The following is a 20,108-nucleotide window of genomic DNA, read 5'->3' as shown; positions in this document are numbered from 1 at the left end:
AATCCGTTCTTTTGTAACCATACAACATCCGTAGCGACATTTCGTCATGCGCGTTTCCTTTTGTTGGACTGATGCGTTGTGCCGCTTTAATCCGTGTGAATGCAGCATTAAGGAAACGTTTGGTGTTATTCTATATTTATATTCTCAACAAATGTCATGAAAAGACCAAAACCAGGAGTGTGTCAGCTTGTGTGGCACTCAGCCACAAACCTTTTTGTCCCTACTCACAAATGCAGATTCATTCTTTCTAAAGCCTCCGTAGACCGTATGAAACATGGACGTAGACGTGGAGTGTGGGTGGAGCTGAGCCGGGCTGAATGAAGCTCAAACCACAGCAGAGGTTGCCGCTTTGGTTCCTCCTAAAACAGCTGCTCACTGTTCACTACAAACAGCTGGGAACTATTTCCAGCAGCGGATTAATCCACTGCAATAAACTACAGTGTGTGATTGTTTGTAATACATTCATCTTTAAGCTGGACGTCCAAACGGACGTACAAACGTTTGTTGATGCACAACAATGAATGAACGAGGCCGTAGAAAGAAGCAGAGTGTGTCGGTATGTGCAGTTTACTCTGCAGCAGCCGCTCCCCTCGCAGCCTATAAATAGTCGAGTAATCCCATTAATAGCTTAGTCCTCTTATCCGACTCCATTCTGTTGATTAGCGAATACCTCGTGTGTTCGCTCGCCAGATACTCACTGCTCTGTCTTCTCTTATCGGGGTCACAGGTCAGAGTGTCACTGGGTCAAACTGTGGGGAAGATTCAGGTCTCTTATGATGGATATAATTCAGTTTAATTACACCATTTGTCTGGGTTAATACCAGTTTAATGATATTTGCTTATTACAACAAACTACTTTAACAAATCAATCAATATTAATAGAGATTAGAGCTAATTTACACCCAAAAAAACTAAATACATCTGAAAAATCTCTAAATGAATAACTATGAAATGAGATAAGGTTTATATTTCTATAAAAAAAGCATTTTTTTCTCTGTGTGTGAACACTGTTGTGACAAACCGACGTTGAGAAATGGATCTGTTTACGCCGAGGTGCTAATGACCTCGAACATGGCGTCCACAGGTTGCATTATGTCACCGTGATGCCTGTTAAAGTATCAGACTTCATGAAGACATTAGCATTTATCTTCAGTCCCCGGTACTGACCACTGTTATGATCCTTCACCACGCCCCAGACTTTCCAGTGGTCCGGCCGTGGAACGCAGTTTAGACAGTAACCCAAGCCAGAACAAACTGTGGAGCTAAAAATATCAACAGTCCGGCTGGCGGCTGCTGCGGGATCGAGACGGGGCATGGGAGGGTCTTTACATGGGGGTTAGACGAGCTTGGCAGAGGGGTAAAGGGATGGACAGCTGAGGGTAAAGAGCTAGAACAGAGAGAGAAAAGACGACTAAAAACAGCAGCGACGACAACTTTTGAGGGTAGAACGATGAATCCAACCCTGTGTGGATGCTGAATTCAAGAAGAAAGAGCCAGAACACCCAGAACTTTGTGTTTCTCTGCTTGTTATTTCACTCACTCGTCCCCGGACGTGATGAGCTTTGCCCTTGGCTTCAAGCCTCCCTCATCAGCAGGCAGTTCTGGTCCCGGTGCCGGTGGAGGAGCGACCATGGAGAACCTGGAGAAGCAGCTGATCTGCCCGGTCTGCCTGGAGATGTTCTCCAAACCCGTGGTCATCCTGCCCTGCCAGCACAACCTCTGCCGCAAGTGTGCCAACGACATCTTCCAGGTGAGGTTTCCAATCAAAGTTGTATTCCGATTGATTTTGGATGAATAGATAGTAATCCGAGCTGAACACGAGCTAAAGAACGCTGCAAAACATCTGATATTTCTGCTAAAATACAACTAAAAACACAGTGTAACACACAAGATGGACCGCGTGTTCTCCACATTTGTACGTTCTTCTTGTAAGACATGAACATGTGCCGGCTGTGAACGACAAATGAGCCTCCTGGGACAACAAAGACGACGAATGAAGATGATTTCATCTTTAATTTGGTCGCTGTAAACAAACGTAGCTGGTAGTTATCCGGCGTTTTGTTGCATATTTGTTGGTTTTCAGCATCAACACGTTCACGTGCACCAAACAGAAGGAACCACATGTCCCGAAATGTCGCCTCACACTGGGATTAGTGTCAGATATCAGCAACTACGAACACGGCGAACCCAAAGAGTGTTGTTGTGAACCTGTGAATGATCCAGATCTGCCACGTGGACTGTTGTTGTTCACACGTACTGATCACCTGATGACAGTTCATAAACACTCGTTGGCCGTGGTTCGTCTCTTGGGAACCATCATTGGACCCTTCAAGATCAGTTTGTGGCTCTCACCTTCACGCTCCTCTCTTCTCTTTACCCAGTCAGCTAACCCTGTGTGGCAGTCCCGAGGCTCCTCCAGCATGGCTGTCAGCGGCAGCCGGTTTCGATGTCCGTCGTGTCGCCACGAGGTCGTGCTGGACCGCCATGGAGTCTACGGCCTGCAGAGGAACCTGCTGGTGGAGAACATCATCGACCTCTACAGGCAGCAGGAGTCCTCCAGGTGTGTGCAGGAAGCTTTAGTAAGACACTACAATGTGGCTGTGAGGACTTTAAATCATTCAAAAAGATCTAAAATTTAGTATTTTTTCTTCTTCTCAGTTAGTTTTCTGTCACATCTTCCAACAGGTTTGGCAATAACGAGTCTTTATATAGACTCTGACTGCATGTTGTTGTAATATGAGCGACCGTCAGTAGAGAGCAGCATTGTCTTTCATCACTGACTTCCTGTGGCAGGAACAGAGCTGAGAGCAGAAGATCATCAGGATGATGGTTCCTCAGTTTTTTCTTCATCATGTAGCAGGAACTCATACGACACATTCTGATGCTGTCAGATGATCAAGAGGTCAAAGAGCATCAGTTTTGTGCTTGTTCACGTTTGAATCTGCACATCGAGTTAAAAATATGACGTGTGTGCATGGAAAGGTGAAAAATGTCAAATAAAAATATGAATGACGGAGTGCGTAGACGACATGGCAGGTAACAGAAACACTTTAAACTTCCTCGTCAGTCATCAGCAGAGTGTCTCTGATAATATAAACTAGTAGCCGGTTTAAGTCCAGCCTGGACCACAGTCTGAAGCTTGGAAGACCTGCTGAGGTGTCCTCGAGCAAAGTAATGAACATCGAACTGCTCCCAGGATGTCGCGACATGACGACACATCACTCCAACATCTCTGCACACGTGCACATCTATGAGCTCTTTGTGTGTGTGGTTCAGGCTGCTGCTTCTTCTCCTTCTTCCTCTTCTTCGTCTTCTTGTTCTTCACGTTCGTCTTCTTGTTCTTCACATTCATCTTCGTCTTCTTGTTCTTCACGTTCGTCTTCTTGTTCTTCACGTTCGTCTTCGTCTTCTTGTTCTTCACGTTCGTCTTCTTGTTCTTCACATTCGTCTTCTTGTTCTTCACGTTCGTCTTCGTCTTCTTGTTCTTCACGTTCGTCGTCTTGTTCCTCACGTTCGTCTTCGTCTTCTTGTTCTTCACGTTCGTCTTCTTGTTCTTCACGTTTGTCTTCGTCTTCTTGTTCTTCACGTTCGTCTTCTTGTTCTTCACGTTCGTCTTCGTCTTCTCCTTCTTCTTGTTCTTCACGTTCTTCGTCTTGTTCTTCACAGTCTTCTTCTCATTGTTTTTCTTGTTCATCTTCTCGTTCTTCTTAAAACAAACCAGTCATGGTAGATAAAATGAAAAAATCCAAATAAACACGAGCTCAAAGGAAATAAATAAATATGAGAGGACACAGATTTCATTTTAAAATCGACCTCAGATCAGATCAGAACTTGTAAATTATAAATCTCTGTGACCTTTTTAGTGTTTTGCTGAGCTGTGAAGTTTCAGAGTTTCATGAGTTTTATGAACCTGTTTCATAATTAATAACTTTAATGTCTATGTAAGCCGACCAGCTTCAGTATTACACATGAGGTATTATTGGCCTGAATCAACTAACTGATGCTTCCACCTACAGAATGTGTATAAAAAGTTAAATGTTGCATAAGTGCACACACTTACTACGACTCCACATTTATATGAAGTCGTTCTGAGTGTCGATTCGTCACGTCCACTCTGAAATAGAAGCTCAGTGAGTCACTGCAAAGAAAAGAGAGATGCTGGCAGGACTCCCCTCATTATCTGCGTGGGATCAAATAAGATGCGACTGTTCACAAACGTTTCGTAACTCGTTGTGTCTCATCGTTTGTTTTTATATAATTTCTCAGTATCGTTACTTAATCGTCGTGTCCGTCAGAGTACAAAGGACTGTTTGTTGCATCAGTGTTTGACTCTGTCACCGAGGTTCTTCTTTTCTTTAACAGCAAACGTGTGTGTGTGTTTATCTGCCACTTCGTTTACTTCAGTGTGTACGATGGCTTATCCTGAGTACTGACGCCCTGTAGGTCATCGAAGCTCTTCCATCGTCCACAGCAGAAGTAAACCGAGATGGTAACAGTGCAGACGAGGTTGCCAGGTCTTGTGGACACTTTTCCACCAGTGCAGTAAATTTGATTTAAAAACAGGCAACAGGCGTTAAAATGATGGTTGAGGGTTTCTCTTCCACACTTGAACTTTCTGCACCTCGTAGTTAAAACACTTTGAATTTTGAACCCTGGAATCTAAAACAAACTCTGAAATCAAACAGTGTGTCAGAGAAACGAAAGAAAAACTCTTTTTATTGGTTTGAAGTGGGCGGAGCTCTGTTGGAAAAAGGTGACATCACATACTCACGCACCAATCAGACCACACCACTTCATTTCACCTCATTTCTATTTATTCTAATGCACTTAATTAACTTCCCTCCGCAACACCTCAGTTAACTCTGCACTAACCCACTTCACTACCTTTCACTCCACACCGTTTGATTCTGCATATCTTTACACCACTTCAGTTCCCTTCACATCACACGACTCCACTGCATTTCACTTCAGTTCACCTCCCTTCTCAACCACATGTACTGTTTGTTGATGCATTAATTCTTCATTCATCGACACGCCTCGTTCCTTTCAGGCTCGTGGACGTGGAGCCGGAGCAGCAGCATCTGATGTGTGAAGAACACGAAGAGGAGAAGATCAACATCTACTGTCTGTCCTGCCAGACGCCGACCTGCTCCATGTGCAAAGTGTTCGGAAAACACAAAGACTGCGACGTCGCCCCGCTCGGCAGCGTCTACACGAGACAGAAGGTAAAGAGTCGACGATGGCGGCTTCATTCCCCGCTTTGCTTTTTGATGCCACTTCAGTTCACTCCACACTGCATTACGTCACTTCACTTCACTGCATTCCATTTTGGGCTCACTTCACTTTGTTTAACTTCACTCCGGCTCGATCACTCCATACTCCACTTCGTTTCACTTCACTTGCCTCCGTACCACTTCTCTTTTCTTTACTCTCTGCCTCACTTCTCTCCACTTCACTTTTCTTCACTCCACCCCACTGGACTTATTTCACTCCACTCTCATCTTTTACTCCCACTTCACACCATTTTGCCTCCACCTCACTTCCCTTCCCTTTACATCACTTCCTTCCAAACAAGTCAGCCTACTGTCTTTGCCTCACGTCCCTCCACTTCATTTACCTTCACAGTCAGACAGAGAAACAGACCTACAGTCATACAGTAGCTGTTGTTGTTGTTGTGCGTTGGCTGGTTTTAAAGCAGCTGAAGTGAATCTGAAGTTTGTTTAAAGGTCAAAGCAGTCCGCACAAACTAAAACTAACATTTCTGCAGAAAGTTCAGATGTTAGAGGGCGACTTCTTATCAGAGACGACGGCCTTTATCTCACACACACACACTTTATCTCACACACACACACACACACACACTTCATCTAACACACACACACTTCATCTCACACACACACACACACTTCTTCATGTTTCTATTTTTAACTCTTTCACAACAAAAGGCCAAACACGAGCCGGGACGAGCTCCGAGCTCCCGTCACACACAAACAAACAAAACACACCCACACGCTTCAGTGACAGAAGAAATATTAAGATTTTTTTTATTTATCATTTGCAGCCAAATGTACGGAAGCCCTGAGCAGTCGTACATTTATACAACTTCTTACCTGTTTTCTGGAGATAACGAGTTATTTACGTCATCATGTTGAAATGATAAATGCTGTCGTCGAAAGATAACGGGATCATTTTCTCGAGACGATGAAACTTTGTTTTCCCGAGATAACGACATAATTAATCTCTCTGACATCGCTGCACTGAATGTTTCCTGCAGTGATTTAACAAATTAGAGATTTATTTTCATTTATTAAATCGACATGACGACATAAATAACTCCAGAAAATAAAGTGTATGAATACATGACTGCTTTTAATTCATTAAAAAATAGTTACATTATTATATATTATAGTTTTAGATTATTATTATTATTATTGATGAAGTGATGCAACTAATTAGATTCATTTTGCCTTGAATTTTTTTTTCACCTATTATGTACCTAATAAATGAAGTGTAATGTAACAGAGTTGAAGTACAGTACTAGAGTAAATATACTTAGTTACTTTTCACCACTTATCTGGTCATTTAAAGGTCAGTTATGCCGTGTAACAACTTGTAGGTAAGTTTGAATATTTGCTGCCACGTGTGGACACACAAAGTTTGAACAGGGACGAGTTGCAGCAGCGTTGTCATGCAGATGGCGGCGGCGGCGGCGTCCGGCGTGTTATCGAGCAGTTGGCTTTGTTGACATTTCAGCGCCGGCCTCTCCATCTCTCACTCTGTCTCTGATTCACTCATCTGAAATTCAGATGAGGTCGTGGAAAGTTGTTGAGCCTCTCCGTCTTTTATGCAAAGGTTAATCTGAAAAACCAAAAGTCTGTGAGAGGGGAGAACATCTACGACGCTAACAACGATTTAAACGACACTAAGAACTGAGTGAGAAGTTAAAAAGACGTCGTGTGATACTGGAAACAGATGCATGGTGGTGACTCATGTTGTTGTTGTGCTTTAGGTGGAGTCAGGCTTACTAACCACAGAGTACTCAGAGTGCATTCCTCCGCCAACGCCACACCATCCCCTGAAAATATTCAGAAATATTTGATCCTTTACACACAGTGATGTAGAGTAGAAACTCCTCAGTATGTCTTCAAGTGACTTAAATTAACGCCTGCTGAATGTTTGCAGACAGAGCTGAGCGACGGCATCGCCAACCTGGTCGCCAGTAACGACCACATCCAGGCAGTCATCTCTCAGATGGAAGAAATCTGTCGCATCATAGAGGTGAGACACGCTTTGACAGTCATTAACGAACAGCGTGGAAGACGCGACGTCTGAATCGAGCTGTCTCCTCCTTCAGGAGAACGGTCAGCGTCAGAGAGAGCGACTGGCCGACCGCTTTGACGGCCTGGTGTCCATCCTGGAGGAGCGGAAGCAGAAGCTGGTGGGGCTCATCGCCAAGCAACAGGACGAGAAACTCAAACGCGTTCGCTCTCTCATCCGTCGGCACGGTGACGACCTGGAGGTGGCGGTGACGCTGGTGGAGACGGCCATCCGGTCGATGGAAGAGCCACACATGGCTCTGTTCATACAGGTGTGTGACAGTGTGAAGAGTTTTAGTGACACAAAGACTAACACAATGATTTATTTAAATAAAGTTTCCCTCCACACGTCGATGTTCATCTGTCAGCATGATCCATGCTCGCTCGTCCCCAGACCATTTCTGCTGCTGCCATCAATGATCAAGGGCTTCATGTGCACAGCTGCAGGGAGAGGAGGCAAACATGAGCAAGTAAGCCCAGTGGGATGCCTCCATATCGGGCACTCTGTTACCACAAAGCCCCCCTGAGTCTCTGGTCCTAGATACCTTAAGACACAGACTCACACAAACACATGATTAATTCATGCAGCTGCAGAGATAATGAAGAGCAGGTCGGTCTCTCCAGTGCAACGTATTGATCAGATATTCTGTGAACTTACTGCCCGCTTGCTCAGCTCCTGTTCTGGCACGACACAAGGCCTGTAAACCTCTTCTTCCCGGTGGTCCAAAGCGCCTGTGGTACAAACACTGTGGTTTCATCACTAAGGTTTGAATTCATTGACTTTGAAGAGCTCGAATATTACGTGCAAAAGCATCTTCGAACTTTCCAACTCCGCTGTGTCAAACCAAACACGTCGTTTCAACAGGAAACACGTCAAATTAAAGCTGTTTAACTTCATCTATCTCCAGATTTATTCCACTGTCGATGAAAGTTTCAGTCAGAGGTGTCAGATATTGGTTTTTGTGCCAATATTAGTAAAGTAGTCACGTAATCGATTACTAATCAACAGAAAATGTAGCTGACAATGATTATGTTAATTGATTTGTCATTTATCAAGCAGGAATGCCAAACATCCATCGGTTCCAGCACCTCATATGTTCAGATTTGTTTCTTTTCTCGACTGCTGGTTGGACAAAATAAGCAATCTGAAGACGTAGCACCGGACTCTGGGAAATTGTGATATTTTTAGGTTGTAAATAATGATCAGTTTCAGCTTTCATTTGGACTTCCAGGACACGAAAAGTTACTATTTTTATCAATATTTTTGGTATAGTGACATGTTCTATGATACATTTATTAAAAAGTTAGTTAGACTTGACAGCTGGATGGTCCGATCCCTGAAAAGACGAGCAGGTTGGTACTAAATTCAGCATCCTCGTTGCTGATGCAACGTCCCTGCGTCACTCTGTCTCCTGTGAGGAAAGTGTGTGTTTGTTTCAAAGTGTGTGTGTGTGTGTGTGTGTGTGTGTGTGTGTGTGTGTGTTTGAGAAAGTACGAGCCTCAGGTGTCGCTGTTTTATGTTCAGTCACATCCTCAGCCACAGCAGGTGTTAAAGGAGATAGAGTTAGTGGAAGCAGGTAGTAAACACCGAGGGGCCAATCTGGCAGTGTTTCTGAAAAATCGTGTTTTTATGACGAGTTTGACGAATTCCTCTGACAGACGTCGTTGGCACAGACGACTGAAGCACAGTGTGATTAATGTGGACTCTTTCCTCTGTCTGTCTGTCTGTCTGTCTGTCTTCACTCTCGCAGAGCGCCAACGTCATACTGGAGAAGTAAGTCGAGTGTTGTTTGTGGTGAAGTTCAACTTAAAGGTGCAATATGTGAGAATTTTAGTTTAAAAATGTGAAAGATGTTCTATAATCAGACTGTGAATAAGTTTTCAATTTCAAAACAAATACTAAAAATCAGATCTTATGACTTTGAAACATCGTCACCCTGAACGACAGCTGTAACATGAATTAATCGATATCATCAACAGAGGAAAATAAAGTCCCCAAATTAATTTTTAATCAGGAGCACCAATCATTAATGAACAGAGCTCGGCTCCGTGTCCGACGTTTAGTCATTTGGTATACATTATGTAGCAGATGATCGGAAAACCAAAGAAATCAGACATTTGGTCCGCTGTTGGATCGAGACAATATTTGTCCTTTTTATTTAAAATCATCAATAACCTTTGCCTGATTAAAAATTGATCGTTGAACATATCAATACGACACAGGCCGCAAATTAGAAACATATAACCTAAAGTTAGTCAAGTATGTTTGAGTATGAGTCGGCTTTTATTTGATTTATATTTATTTATCATACAATGTCTGACCACGCTTTACAGAGGAAGAATGAAAATAATATCTAAAATCAATGTTTTAATTTAATTAAAGTTGTGAAAATATATTTTTTTTATTTGCTTATTTCAAATTTAGGTTCCAATAAAAAGTGTTGTTATACCCAATCCTATGTGAAAACTTTCTGAAAATACTTTTGGTAAATTTAAATAATAGTAACATTAAAACTGGATTTTATTATGATTTGTTTTTCTAAGATTTAACAAACACAAATCATCATAATCTCCTAAATTATACTCGTATAAATCACATGTTAACAACAGAGTGTTGTCAAACTTTTTAAGTGTGATAGTTGAACTTTTAATTGTTTCATTTGAATGCTTGAGTTTTATTTTGAAATCTGTCTCTGTGTGTTGACAGGATGGCGGCGACAGCCCGGCCGTCTAACATGGAGCTTCCAGAGCTCGGTTATGAGCGCATGAGCCACTTTGTCATCGACACCGACGACCTCGCTGTCATGCTGATGAACATTGACTTCTGCCCCGGTATGAAGCATAATAATAATTACAGAGACGTGTGAGGTAGATGACTGTTCCATCGTGGACATAACTTCGAGTTTTCACGGCTTGTGAGAGGCAATGGTTATTTTATTTTTTGTCTCACAATTAGTTCCGAAGATGATTGATGAATCGGTTGATAATGGGTTTGTCTGATGAAGTGGAGTAACAAACTGTTTACACCTATCTGCCACTTCATTAGAAACGCCTCTCAGTATAAAGCAGTCCGGTTCAATCTGGAAAAACTGGACTTGGTTTTAGATCCATGAAGATGTTTCACCATCTTCTTCAGCTCTGACTGACTGGTGACATCTACAGAGGCTCAGTCTTTGCTGCAGCGGCCCAGGGTTCGAATCCGACCTTTCCTCATCATCCCCCATCTCTCTCTCCCCACATTCCTGTCAGCTGTCTCTATCAAATAAAGCTTTTAGACGAGAAACACTCTTTTAGTGACAATAATGTTCTTATTTTAGAGCGTGAACATGTAAATGTAGAGAAACCATTCCTCAACAGAGGAGGAAGCCACAGACACCACCTATCCTCCACCTACAACGCTGTGCTTTCCAGCCCTTCACGGGAGACTGAACAGCAATTCATACTTGGCCTCGTGACTCCAACGACCATCGTCCACACCGGACGTCAGGTGACCTTAACGACCATCGTCAGGTGACCTTAACGACCATCGTCCACGCCAGACGTCAGGCGATCTTAACGACTCTGATGACAGTCGTCAAGACAAGGAGGAGCACTAACGAACCAGGTGTGAACAATAACTTGGTTAATGATAAGAGGTGAAACAGCTTCATGGATCTACAACCGAGTCCAGTTCAATCCCAGATTGAACTCTTCTCGAAGAACGATGACCTGGACAACAGAGAACCTTTACAGACTTCAACAAACGTGCATTTAAATGAATGAATCTCTGACAGTCTCAATCAAAACTGAACATTATATTCTCAGTAAAGACCTTCAGGAGGATTAGAGCTGTTTCCTCAGGTCTCCATTCGTTCCTGTCTCCATGTTTATATAGCTCTGTTTACTGTCTACTGAAGTGTATGTGTTCTGGTTTAATGTCATTGTGGGGACATTTGAACAGGTCCCCATAAACCAACATGAGACAATGCAGTGTCCTTACAGGTTTATGTACCGTCTATGTGTCTTTAGGTGTGGGAGATGATGGAGAAGACGATCCTGAAGAAGGTGGAGAAGAGTCTGAACTTGAGTTCTGCTCCAGATATTAAAACCAAAACAGGTGGCTGCTGTTTCCAATGACTCAACTGTAGAGTTTGAACTTTTAAAGGGTAAAAATGAATCAGAAGACTAACACACGGTGATATAAGGTGTCTGCTTCTGTTCCGAATCTCCCTGTTGACCTTTATTGATGAATTGACTGAGGCTTTGTGGTGTGTTTGATTTTGGTTTAGAAAGTGACAGACTCCTCGCATTAGTTATTCAGCTTCCAGTGCTCAGTCATCAGCTGAAGAGGAGGTAAAGAGTACCTGTGTCTCTCCGTACCAAAGGTTTTTATTACAGAGCCTAATTCATAATATTTAGTTTGAGGGACTAAAAATGGAAGATTTGATATTTCCCTCATGAGATGGTGGAGACCAAAAGCAGAGCTCAAAGAGAGACTCTAATGGACTTGTATTCATCGGGTCGATGCAAACACAGAACACCAAATGTATGCAAAGCAAAGTTACCAACCAATAGCAAATGCATGTGTGTGGAAGACCCCGAGAATGGACTACAGAGAAGCAAACATCAGCAGATACATGAGGTTTCTCTGAATCTTTAATGATATATTTGGATTGTAGATGGTGAAATGCCGAATTCTTGTTGATGAACATCTTGCAGCTTTGTATTGACGCCTCCTCAAATGTGTCAGAGACTCTTTATAAAATGTTCTTGTTGTTCTGCTGATTAACTGTAATATTTGGAGTCTGAAGTCAGACTGTAGCAGCTGTGTGTTGTACAGAGGGGAGCTGTGAAATCATCTCAAGAGAAGAAGAGCACTTATGTAAAAAGAGCGAAAGATTCCCCTCATCCATGTTCGCATTCGTGCTGACCCAGTCAAAAGGCAACAACGACAGGGTCTTCCTCCTCCGGGCTGTATTTCTGCGGCCTGGGTACAATCGGCCGAGCAGCTGGAGAGTCACTGGTGATTGTTTGGACGTGGGACGATGACACTGATCTCTTTTTTCATCTTTTGTTCTTTATTCGAGGTCCCTGCTGCAGTCCCGAGCAAACGTAAAAGAGATGGAGATGGTTTAACGTAATCCTCTGGAAGAAATCCACACAGTGTTCAACCACGATGAACGTGGAACAACAAAGACCCCCCATAAATGAAAATCATACCTGCATATACGTTCTCCTGTGTTTCCAGATGCAGGAAGACTGACTTGGCTGGATTTTTGCCTCCCACATTGTTCAATAAGAAAGCCGGTGTTTATTGTGTGTAAATATATCTCTCTATGTAAAGCTCACAGGAAACCGTACACAGTGGATTTACCTCTGCGTTCTCTGTTGTGGGAGGGGAAATGAAAAGATTTCGTTCATGTGTCGTCAGGATTTAAAACCCATTTATAGCCTCCTGTCACAATACTCTAAAGGAAACAGTTTTATAAGTCTTTTCACATGTTGTGTGGATTTAAAAATGGTTTCTTTGAGAGTAGAGTCATTTTGTAACGGGGCAGGTTTGAAGCTCAGAGCTGTCCTTGAACTTTTATATTTCAAACAGGATGATGTAAAACTGAAAACGTGGGCAGATAAGCTCTTTACCGCAGGTAGTCCTGCGAATGGATTTCTCGAAAGCCGCTTGATGGATTTCGTGTTGTTGTGTACGTTTGAGCAGAAAACACGATGTATTACATATGAACATTTTCTAACCAGCCACTGCTATAAAGTTTGGGCGCCGAACTGATTTTCTGACTGTTTTTCTCAACAACAACAATTATTTTATCATTCATCTGTGTCAAAATTTGGACTTTTTTTTCCTCAGAATTCTGACGTTTTTTTACCAAAAAATTCTGACTTTAAAAAAGAAATTCGGACTGAAAAATGCTGAAAAAAAGTCAGAATTCTGAGAAAAAACGTCAACATTTAAAGAAAAAAGTCAAAATTTTAAATCCGATTTTAAATCTTTTTTTAATCCAAATTTTGAGGGAAAAAGTCAGGATTTTAAGAAAAAAAGTCAGAATTTGGAGGGAAAAAATCTAAATTTTAAGAAAAAAAAGTGAGAATTTTAAGAAAAAAAAGTGAGAATTAAAAAAAAAAAGTCCGAATTTTAAGAAAAAAAGTCAGAATTTTAAGAAAGAAAGACAGAATCTTGATGGAAAAAGTCAGAATTTTAAGAAAAAGAGTCAGACGTTTGAGGGAAAAAGTCGAATTCTTAAGAAAAAAGTCAGAATTTTAAGAAAAAAACGTCAGAATCTTGATGGAAAAAGTCGAATTCTTAAGAAAAAAGTCTGAATTTAAAGAAAAAAGTCTGAATTTAAAGAAAAAAAAGTTTGAATTTTAAGAAAAAGTCAGAATTTTGAGGGGAAAAATCTGAATTTAAATGGGAATAAATCCGAAGAAAAAAAGTCATAATTTTAAGAAAAAAGTCAGGATTTTAACAAAAAAGTCAGAATTTTGATGGAAAAAGTTAAATTTTTAAGAAAAAAAAGTTCAAATTTTAATGGAAAAAAGTCTGATTTTTAAGACAAAAAGTTCAGAATTTTGAGGGAAAAAAATCTGAATTTAAAGGGAAAAAAATCCGAATTTTAAGAAAAAAAATGTCAGAATTTCAACAAAAAAAGTCAGAATTTCAAGAAAAAAAGTCAGAATTTCAAGAAAAAAACTCAGAAGTTTGAGGGAAAAATGTCTGAATTTTAAGAAAAAGTCAGAATTTTGAGGGAAAAAAAATCAGAATTTAAGAATTCTAAGAATTTTAAGAAAAAAGTCTGATTTTTAAGACAAAAAGGTCAGAAGTCTGAATTTAAAGGGGAAAAAATCCGAATTCTAAGAAAAAAAGTCTGAATTTTGATGGAAAGAGTCAGAATTTTAAGAAAAAAAAGTCAGAATTTTAAGAAAAAAAGTCAGAATTTGGAGGGAAACATCTGAATTTTAATAAAAAATAAAGTGAGAATTTTAAGAAGAAAAGTGAGAATTTTAATAAAAAAAGGCAGAATTTTAAGAAAAAAAAAGTCAGAATTTTAAGAAAGAAAGTCAGAATCTTAATGGAAAAAGTCAGAATTTTGATGAAAAAAGTCTGAATTTAAAGAAAAAAAGTTCGAATTTTAAAGAAAAAAGGACAGAATTTTGAGGGGAAAAGTGAGAATTTTAAGGAAAAAAGTCAGAAGTTTGAGGGAAAAAGTCAAATTTTTAAGAAAAAAAGGTTCAAATTTTAATGGAAAAATGTCTGAATTTTAAGAAAAAAGTCTGATTTTTAAGACAAAAAGGTCAGAATTTTGAGGGGAAAAATCTGAATTTAAAGGGGAAAAAATCCGAATTCTAAGAAAAAAAAGAATTAAAAAAAAGAATAAAAAATTCTAAGAAAAAAAGTCAGAATTTTGATGGAAAGAGTCAGAATTTTAAGAAAAAAAAGTTTGAATTTGAAGGAAAAAGGTCAGAATTTTGAGGGTAAAAGTCTGAAAAAAAAAAAGTAAAAGTCGATTTTTTTAGAAAAAAAGTTCAAATTTTAAGGGAAAAATTTCTGAATTTTAAGAAAAAACCCTCAGAAAAAAAAGTTTGAATTTTAAGAAAAAAAGTCAGAATTTAAAGGAAAAAAAATCTGAATTTAAAGGGAAATTTTTTTCTTGTGGCCACGCAAAATTACCAAGCCTTATTAATTTGTGGCCACCTACTAATCATCTTGTTCCCACACATTATTCATTCGTGGCAGCGGATTATTTTTTTTTTCTCCACCCATGATGGGCTCTGTAGACGGGCTCTGTACTCATCCTTTTAAGTTTAAAAAAAAAAATTTAAACAGCTAAAGCCATCTTTATGGGGTATGAGGTTTGAGGTTTATGAGGTATGAAATGACGGGGTTGATGTCTGGGTGCTGGGCGTGTTGGTGGATGTTTGGAGTCGATCTGTTGATTTACAAAGATTCGTCCATGTTTGGCCGTTTTCTGACAGCGGTATCAGTCAGGCCTCTCTCCATCAGTTCAGGATGAATCATCACTGACGCAGATTAATGGTCGTCTTTTGCTCGCCACAGAATCGATTTTTAATTTTTATTTTCACTTTTTAGGCTTTGCTCCAAAATGTATTATTGATCTGTTCATGGTTGTTTCTTTTTGGTAACTTCCCAACAAACCAAGAAAATGCACTTTTTGTCTTAAAACGTTTGAAACATTTTTACGAGATGCTTTGTCAGATATCGTCAATATATGCTTTTAATTTATTGTTTACTTTCACACAGTTTTCTGTTTTGATTGCTTCTGTTTGCATGTTTTGTTTCTTGTTAAACTTTCTGAATGATAATTGTTTTATTGTGTAATTTGATAGCTTCATGTAGTTTGTGGGTTTCGTACATACAGCAGCACATCGTCTGTCAGTATATTTGGACGATCTGTACTCGTCTATATTATTTCATTGGTTTGTGAACAGTTATAACAAATATTTGATAAAAATTACGTTGAAAATGTGGTGAATGTTTTTTATTGTGACTGTGTTCACTGAGTTGCACTAAACATTAAAATGTTTTTAGATTAGATGTAATTCTTCATTAGCCTGTTGTGATTATTTTTAATGATGTTTCTTAAGTTAAGAGATACAACATGGTTTGTTTTGGTGGAAGAAAGTCATTTTGCATTCTGGGATTTTGAAAAACAAAACCGTGAGCAGAAATGGTCGTTTTACAGCAGTTGAACTGTTTGTTCTTCAGTATTCTGAGCCACAAATTGTTCCAGGACTGTGTGTTCTTGTTCCTGATCTTAAAAAACGGTGACATACAAACGTTTGTCATCGCTTCAGTCTACAAACTCATGTGTAATGACATTTATAAAGCATAATGAGGGAGCTGAAACTGAACACACAAACAAACAGAGGGTGACGAAGAATCACCAACACACCCACAGTTTGATCTGAGTCATAGAAACCGAGAGGCCACTTTGACTTGTTTGTTTCTTTTCTCTTTTATCGGCTTCAGATATTAAACCGTCTGAACATTCAGACTTCTGCTAACCTAAAAACAGTCGACAGACAGTTGAAAGTGATGATGTTGATACATTTTATCGAGTCAGAGACGAGACAAGAGTTCATGGAAATGAAGCCGTTTGATTTGAGTGTTGACCTCGTGAAACTTTTGACCTGATAGTGAGACAAGAACAAAGGTCAGCAGGTTCTTCATCATCGTAAGGAATCATCCTCTGAGGAACATGATATGGACACTAACTAACTTTGAATGAAGTCTGGCCTGTAGTGAGTGTAGTAAAAGTTTTTGGCTTCCAGTATTTTTATTTTTCAGCATCGTCTTTGGGAAAACATCGGATGACACTTGAACCACGCAGCAGTCAGACAGAAGTTGTATTTTATAATCGATGAATACATTTATCATCAGCACAAGAACAAAATCCCAAACTTTTTTTCAAACTTTTTTATTACAAAATATAAATGGCAAAAAAAGCTTTTTGTTCCTTTGCTAAAACAAAAACAGAGTGATCAGAGTCAGACGGGAACGTTTCCGCTGAAATAAAGCTTCTTTTTTTTTCTTCTTTTTCTTGTAGATTAGCATGCTACAGTCGATACAGTACAGGTGATAATGCTCCCGCTCAAACTAACAAAGGAAACAGGAAAGAGGATGAAAGGAAGGAGAGAGCTGAAAATAATCGGAGGTCAGAGAAAACAAAGGAAAGTTGGAGGAACATTGGATTTTTTTCTCTTGTAGAGTTCTAGAAGTTTTAAAACATTCATAATGTGGCTCAAGTCTCCAAATGAGACACACCAGAATCTAGATTTGGATTTTTTTTATTGGTGACTTAATTTGCTCCTTTAGAGGAAAACTGTATTCAATCAATCAAAACGAACAGGACGGATCAGAATAAAGTGTCTTAGATGAAGTCTGTGAAGGTTCTTTGAGAAGAGTTCAATCTGAGACAGCTGGACGTGGTTCAAGACGTTTCGCCTCTCGTCCAAGAGGCTTCTTCAGGTCAGCTAAATTAGTTTTCTGGTGGGTACAAGCCAGAACTGAAGAGTCCAGTAGCCCCAGATTTAACTCCTCTCAATGATCTTTCATGAGGTAACTTTAAAAAGCAAAAATATTTGAGTAATTTTGATTTTGATTGAGTAAAACGTGGAGAAACGTCTGTCTGAACCATAAAACACTGAAGATTGATTCATTTTCAGATTATTCAGTAGTTAAGATAAATGTACCTCACATTTCAGGAGCATCAGTAAAATGTTCCACACAAACATCAACACTGAGCTCCAGGACAAATGAAGTCAGGCTGTAATTTAGCGTTTGGAGATATTCAGCTCAGCCTGCTGTGATTCATTTAGAATCAAACTTTAAATCACATGACTCCAGATTAAATATTAACGAGTGAAATCCAGAGATGGAGCATCGACGTTTCCCAAAAAGAAAAAGGTGTGTGGTGTGAGGAGGGTGGAGGTGAAGGTGAAGAAGTCTGTTTCCATATTTTCCAACAAAGTCTTTAAATAAAACTGAAGGTTTGATGTTTGACTCTCGCGTGCTGTGATGCGTAAATTGGCACCGTCTGTGCGTAAAATGGTTTTGGAGACGAAGGCAGGCGCACGAACAACAACAACTAATCAGTCACTCGGAGGTCTTGATTACTTAGACAGCTGTCGGGCTGTTTCATGAGGCATTTCTTTAAAAAATATATGTAGAGGGTGAGAGCTTCACTTCCCGACCTCGTCGAGGACTTTGCGGTTCAGCTGAGCCTGCTCCCTCTGGCTCTCCATCTTCGCCATCTGGATCATATTCCTCAGCAGGTGGAAGGTCAGGTCGATGGACAGCGGCGGCTCTTCGCTGCGTTTCAGCAGCTGCTCCCTCACCGCCGCCTCATGCTCGCTCATCTCCTCCTCGGGCGGGAGGAGGAGGCGCAGTGAGTCCGGGTTCCTCCTCTGGAGAAACCTCAGGAGGTTTTCTCCGAGTACATCTGAGGCGGCGCTGTCACCCGCGGCAGCCGCTCTGAGGAGCACCTCGTCCAGCTGCTCATGCGTCTGGAGGCGGCCGCTGTCATCCAGCCAGCCGGGGAGGAGGACGCGCGGTCTGCCGGCGGCGGGGCGGAGGTGAGCCGAGAGGAGGACCGAGGAGAGGAGCAGGAGCAGGGGGGCTGACTTCATGTCCTGGAAAGCAGGGTGGAGGAGAAAGAAAGGATTTATTCTAGTAAATTTCACATAAAAATGACAAAAACTTTCAGCAGGACTGAATCTGAAAAACGGATGAAATGAAACTTACTTTCTTCTCTCCGGATGCTGCAGCTGAACTCTGCGGGAGGACCGGCGCTGGTCTCAGGTCGGTGTGAGCGTCGACAGAGAGGACGGACCGGTTTTATACATCCAGCCTGCACCTTTGACGTCAATGCAAGCACAGGGACCGGTTTGGAAACTGGACAACTTATCGAGACGACGACGACGACGAGGCAATATAGTCCCCCCCGAGGGACAGCTGGGGATGCTGTGATGGACAGAAAATAAAGGAGGGGAAAATAAAGAGGCTCCTTCAGATAGATGTGATCACCTGTGAGGATATTTATCTTAAATTTGTGATTAAAGACACAAATTAAGGATTAAAAGTTGATTATAAGTGATGCAACAGGAGTAAAAACACAATACATTTTTATTTTTAACATTTCATGATCAGATTTTTATCATTTCTTGTGAATGAATCTGGGAGCTGTCCGTGGTGCTGAACAGTGATTGCACCAGAGGTACAACTGTAGCTGCTGTTAGCTCACATCCAATCATCAACCAGCAGATAATATCAGTGACTAGTCCAGCAGCAGTCAGCCCAGCTCGGCGTCTGTCTTTCAGCCTTTTATTTCACCGAGCTCTCACCAACCACTAAAAGTCAGTCCCACATTTACTCTTCTCCTCTGCCATTATGTCCATAGAAGCTACTGAGCCTGGTTACCTCCTCTTCTTCTTCCTGGTAGTCCATAACGCCTGTTGGTACAAACACTCAGTCCGTCAGCTTGGCGGTGAGCTCAGAGCGACGGGTACCCGTCGCTCTGAGCTCACCGCCAAGCTGACGAACTGAGCTAACAGCAGCTACAGCTGTCAGCAGTTTACTTCAGCCCAGCTCGGCGTCTGTCTTTGAGCCTTTTATTTCACCAACCACTAAAAGTCAGTCCCACATTTACTCTTGTCCGGCGGCTTCTTGCTCGCTCACTCTCTCCTTTTTCTCTTTTTAGCTTCCTCCGTCAGCGTCCTCTTCGCTCTCTTCTCCTCTGCCATCATGTCCATAAAAGGCTGCTGAGGCCCGGTTACACTGCCCAGCTCCTGTTCTGGCACGACACCATCTCCGCTCCTTGTCAGCATTTCAAAACCTCCTCTTTTTATTGGTGGTGCAAAATGCCTGTGGTACAAACGTTACGTACTTCTCCCGACCCGGAGCCCAAAGTTACATAGTGTGAGAACAGACGTACGAATGAACGTTAAATCTGTTAGAAAAATTAAAAAATGTTGCTTTTATATTTAAAACCTATTTTTCTGGGGGCATTTAGGAGAAGCAGCATGTTGCCCTGAAGATAAATTTCCATATTTAAGTCCAGATAAAGTTCATGTTGGGTTTGTTTGCATCAGTTAAAGAGTTAAGAAGGATTAAATGTCTTTAATTAAAACATCCTTTAGTCTCCAGTGAGGCCTCAACTTTGGATGTACAAAATGAGTCACAAGTCTCCTCCATCACTAAGTATCATAACCGAAGCTCAAACAACCTGAACATTTTCAACTGGGACGTCAGCTCCATCACACCTCACGTACAGGTTGGAGCGC

The 20,108-nt window shown here is 41.0% G+C and overlaps 2 protein-coding genes across 3 annotated transcripts; one reads left to right on the top strand and one right to left on the bottom strand.

The window, feature by feature from the left end:
* The first annotated feature begins 1,026 nt into the window (after positions 1 to 1,026).
* On the top strand, positions 1,027 to 13,168 carry trim54 (tripartite motif containing 54). 2 transcript variants are annotated; one of them, XM_019265748.2, is made up of 9 exons: positions 1,028 to 1,750; positions 2,382 to 2,560; positions 5,051 to 5,225; positions 7,183 to 7,278; positions 7,355 to 7,588; positions 9,068 to 9,090; positions 10,024 to 10,148; positions 11,325 to 11,412; positions 12,383 to 13,168. In XM_019265748.2, the coding sequence occupies exons 1-8, from the start codon at positions 1,556 to 1,558 to the stop codon at positions 11,399 to 11,401; spliced, it is 1,104 nt and encodes a 367-aa protein (XP_019121293.1). In that variant the 5' UTR covers positions 1,028 to 1,555; the 3' UTR covers positions 11,402 to 11,412; positions 12,383 to 13,168. The 2 variants fall into 2 exon arrangements, with proteins under 2 accessions (XP_019121294.1, XP_019121293.1); XM_019265749.2 differs by lacking the exon at positions 11,325 to 11,412 and having other exon boundaries at positions 1,027 to 1,750; positions 12,383 to 13,167.
* Positions 13,169 to 16,507: 3,339 nt separating this feature from the next.
* Positions 16,508 to 19,102, bottom strand: uts1 (urotensin 1). Its single transcript, XM_010743176.3, has 2 exons — positions 18,571 to 19,102; positions 16,508 to 18,458 (listed from the first exon to the last, which is right to left on the bottom strand). The coding sequence occupies exon 2, from the start codon at positions 18,453 to 18,455 to the stop codon at positions 18,009 to 18,011; it is 447 nt and encodes a 148-aa protein (XP_010741478.2). The 5' UTR covers positions 18,456 to 18,458; positions 18,571 to 19,102; the 3' UTR covers positions 16,508 to 18,008.
* Positions 19,103 to 20,108: the final 1,006 nt, after the last annotated feature.

This window comes from Larimichthys crocea, chromosome XI (assembly GCF_000972845.2).
Source record: "Larimichthys crocea isolate SSNF chromosome XI, L_crocea_2.0, whole genome shotgun sequence".
Lineage (NCBI taxonomy): Eukaryota > Metazoa > Chordata > Actinopteri > Sciaenidae > Larimichthys > Larimichthys crocea.
The sequence above is the reverse complement of the archived record's forward strand: the minus strand, read 5'-3'. Positions and strand labels throughout refer to the sequence as shown.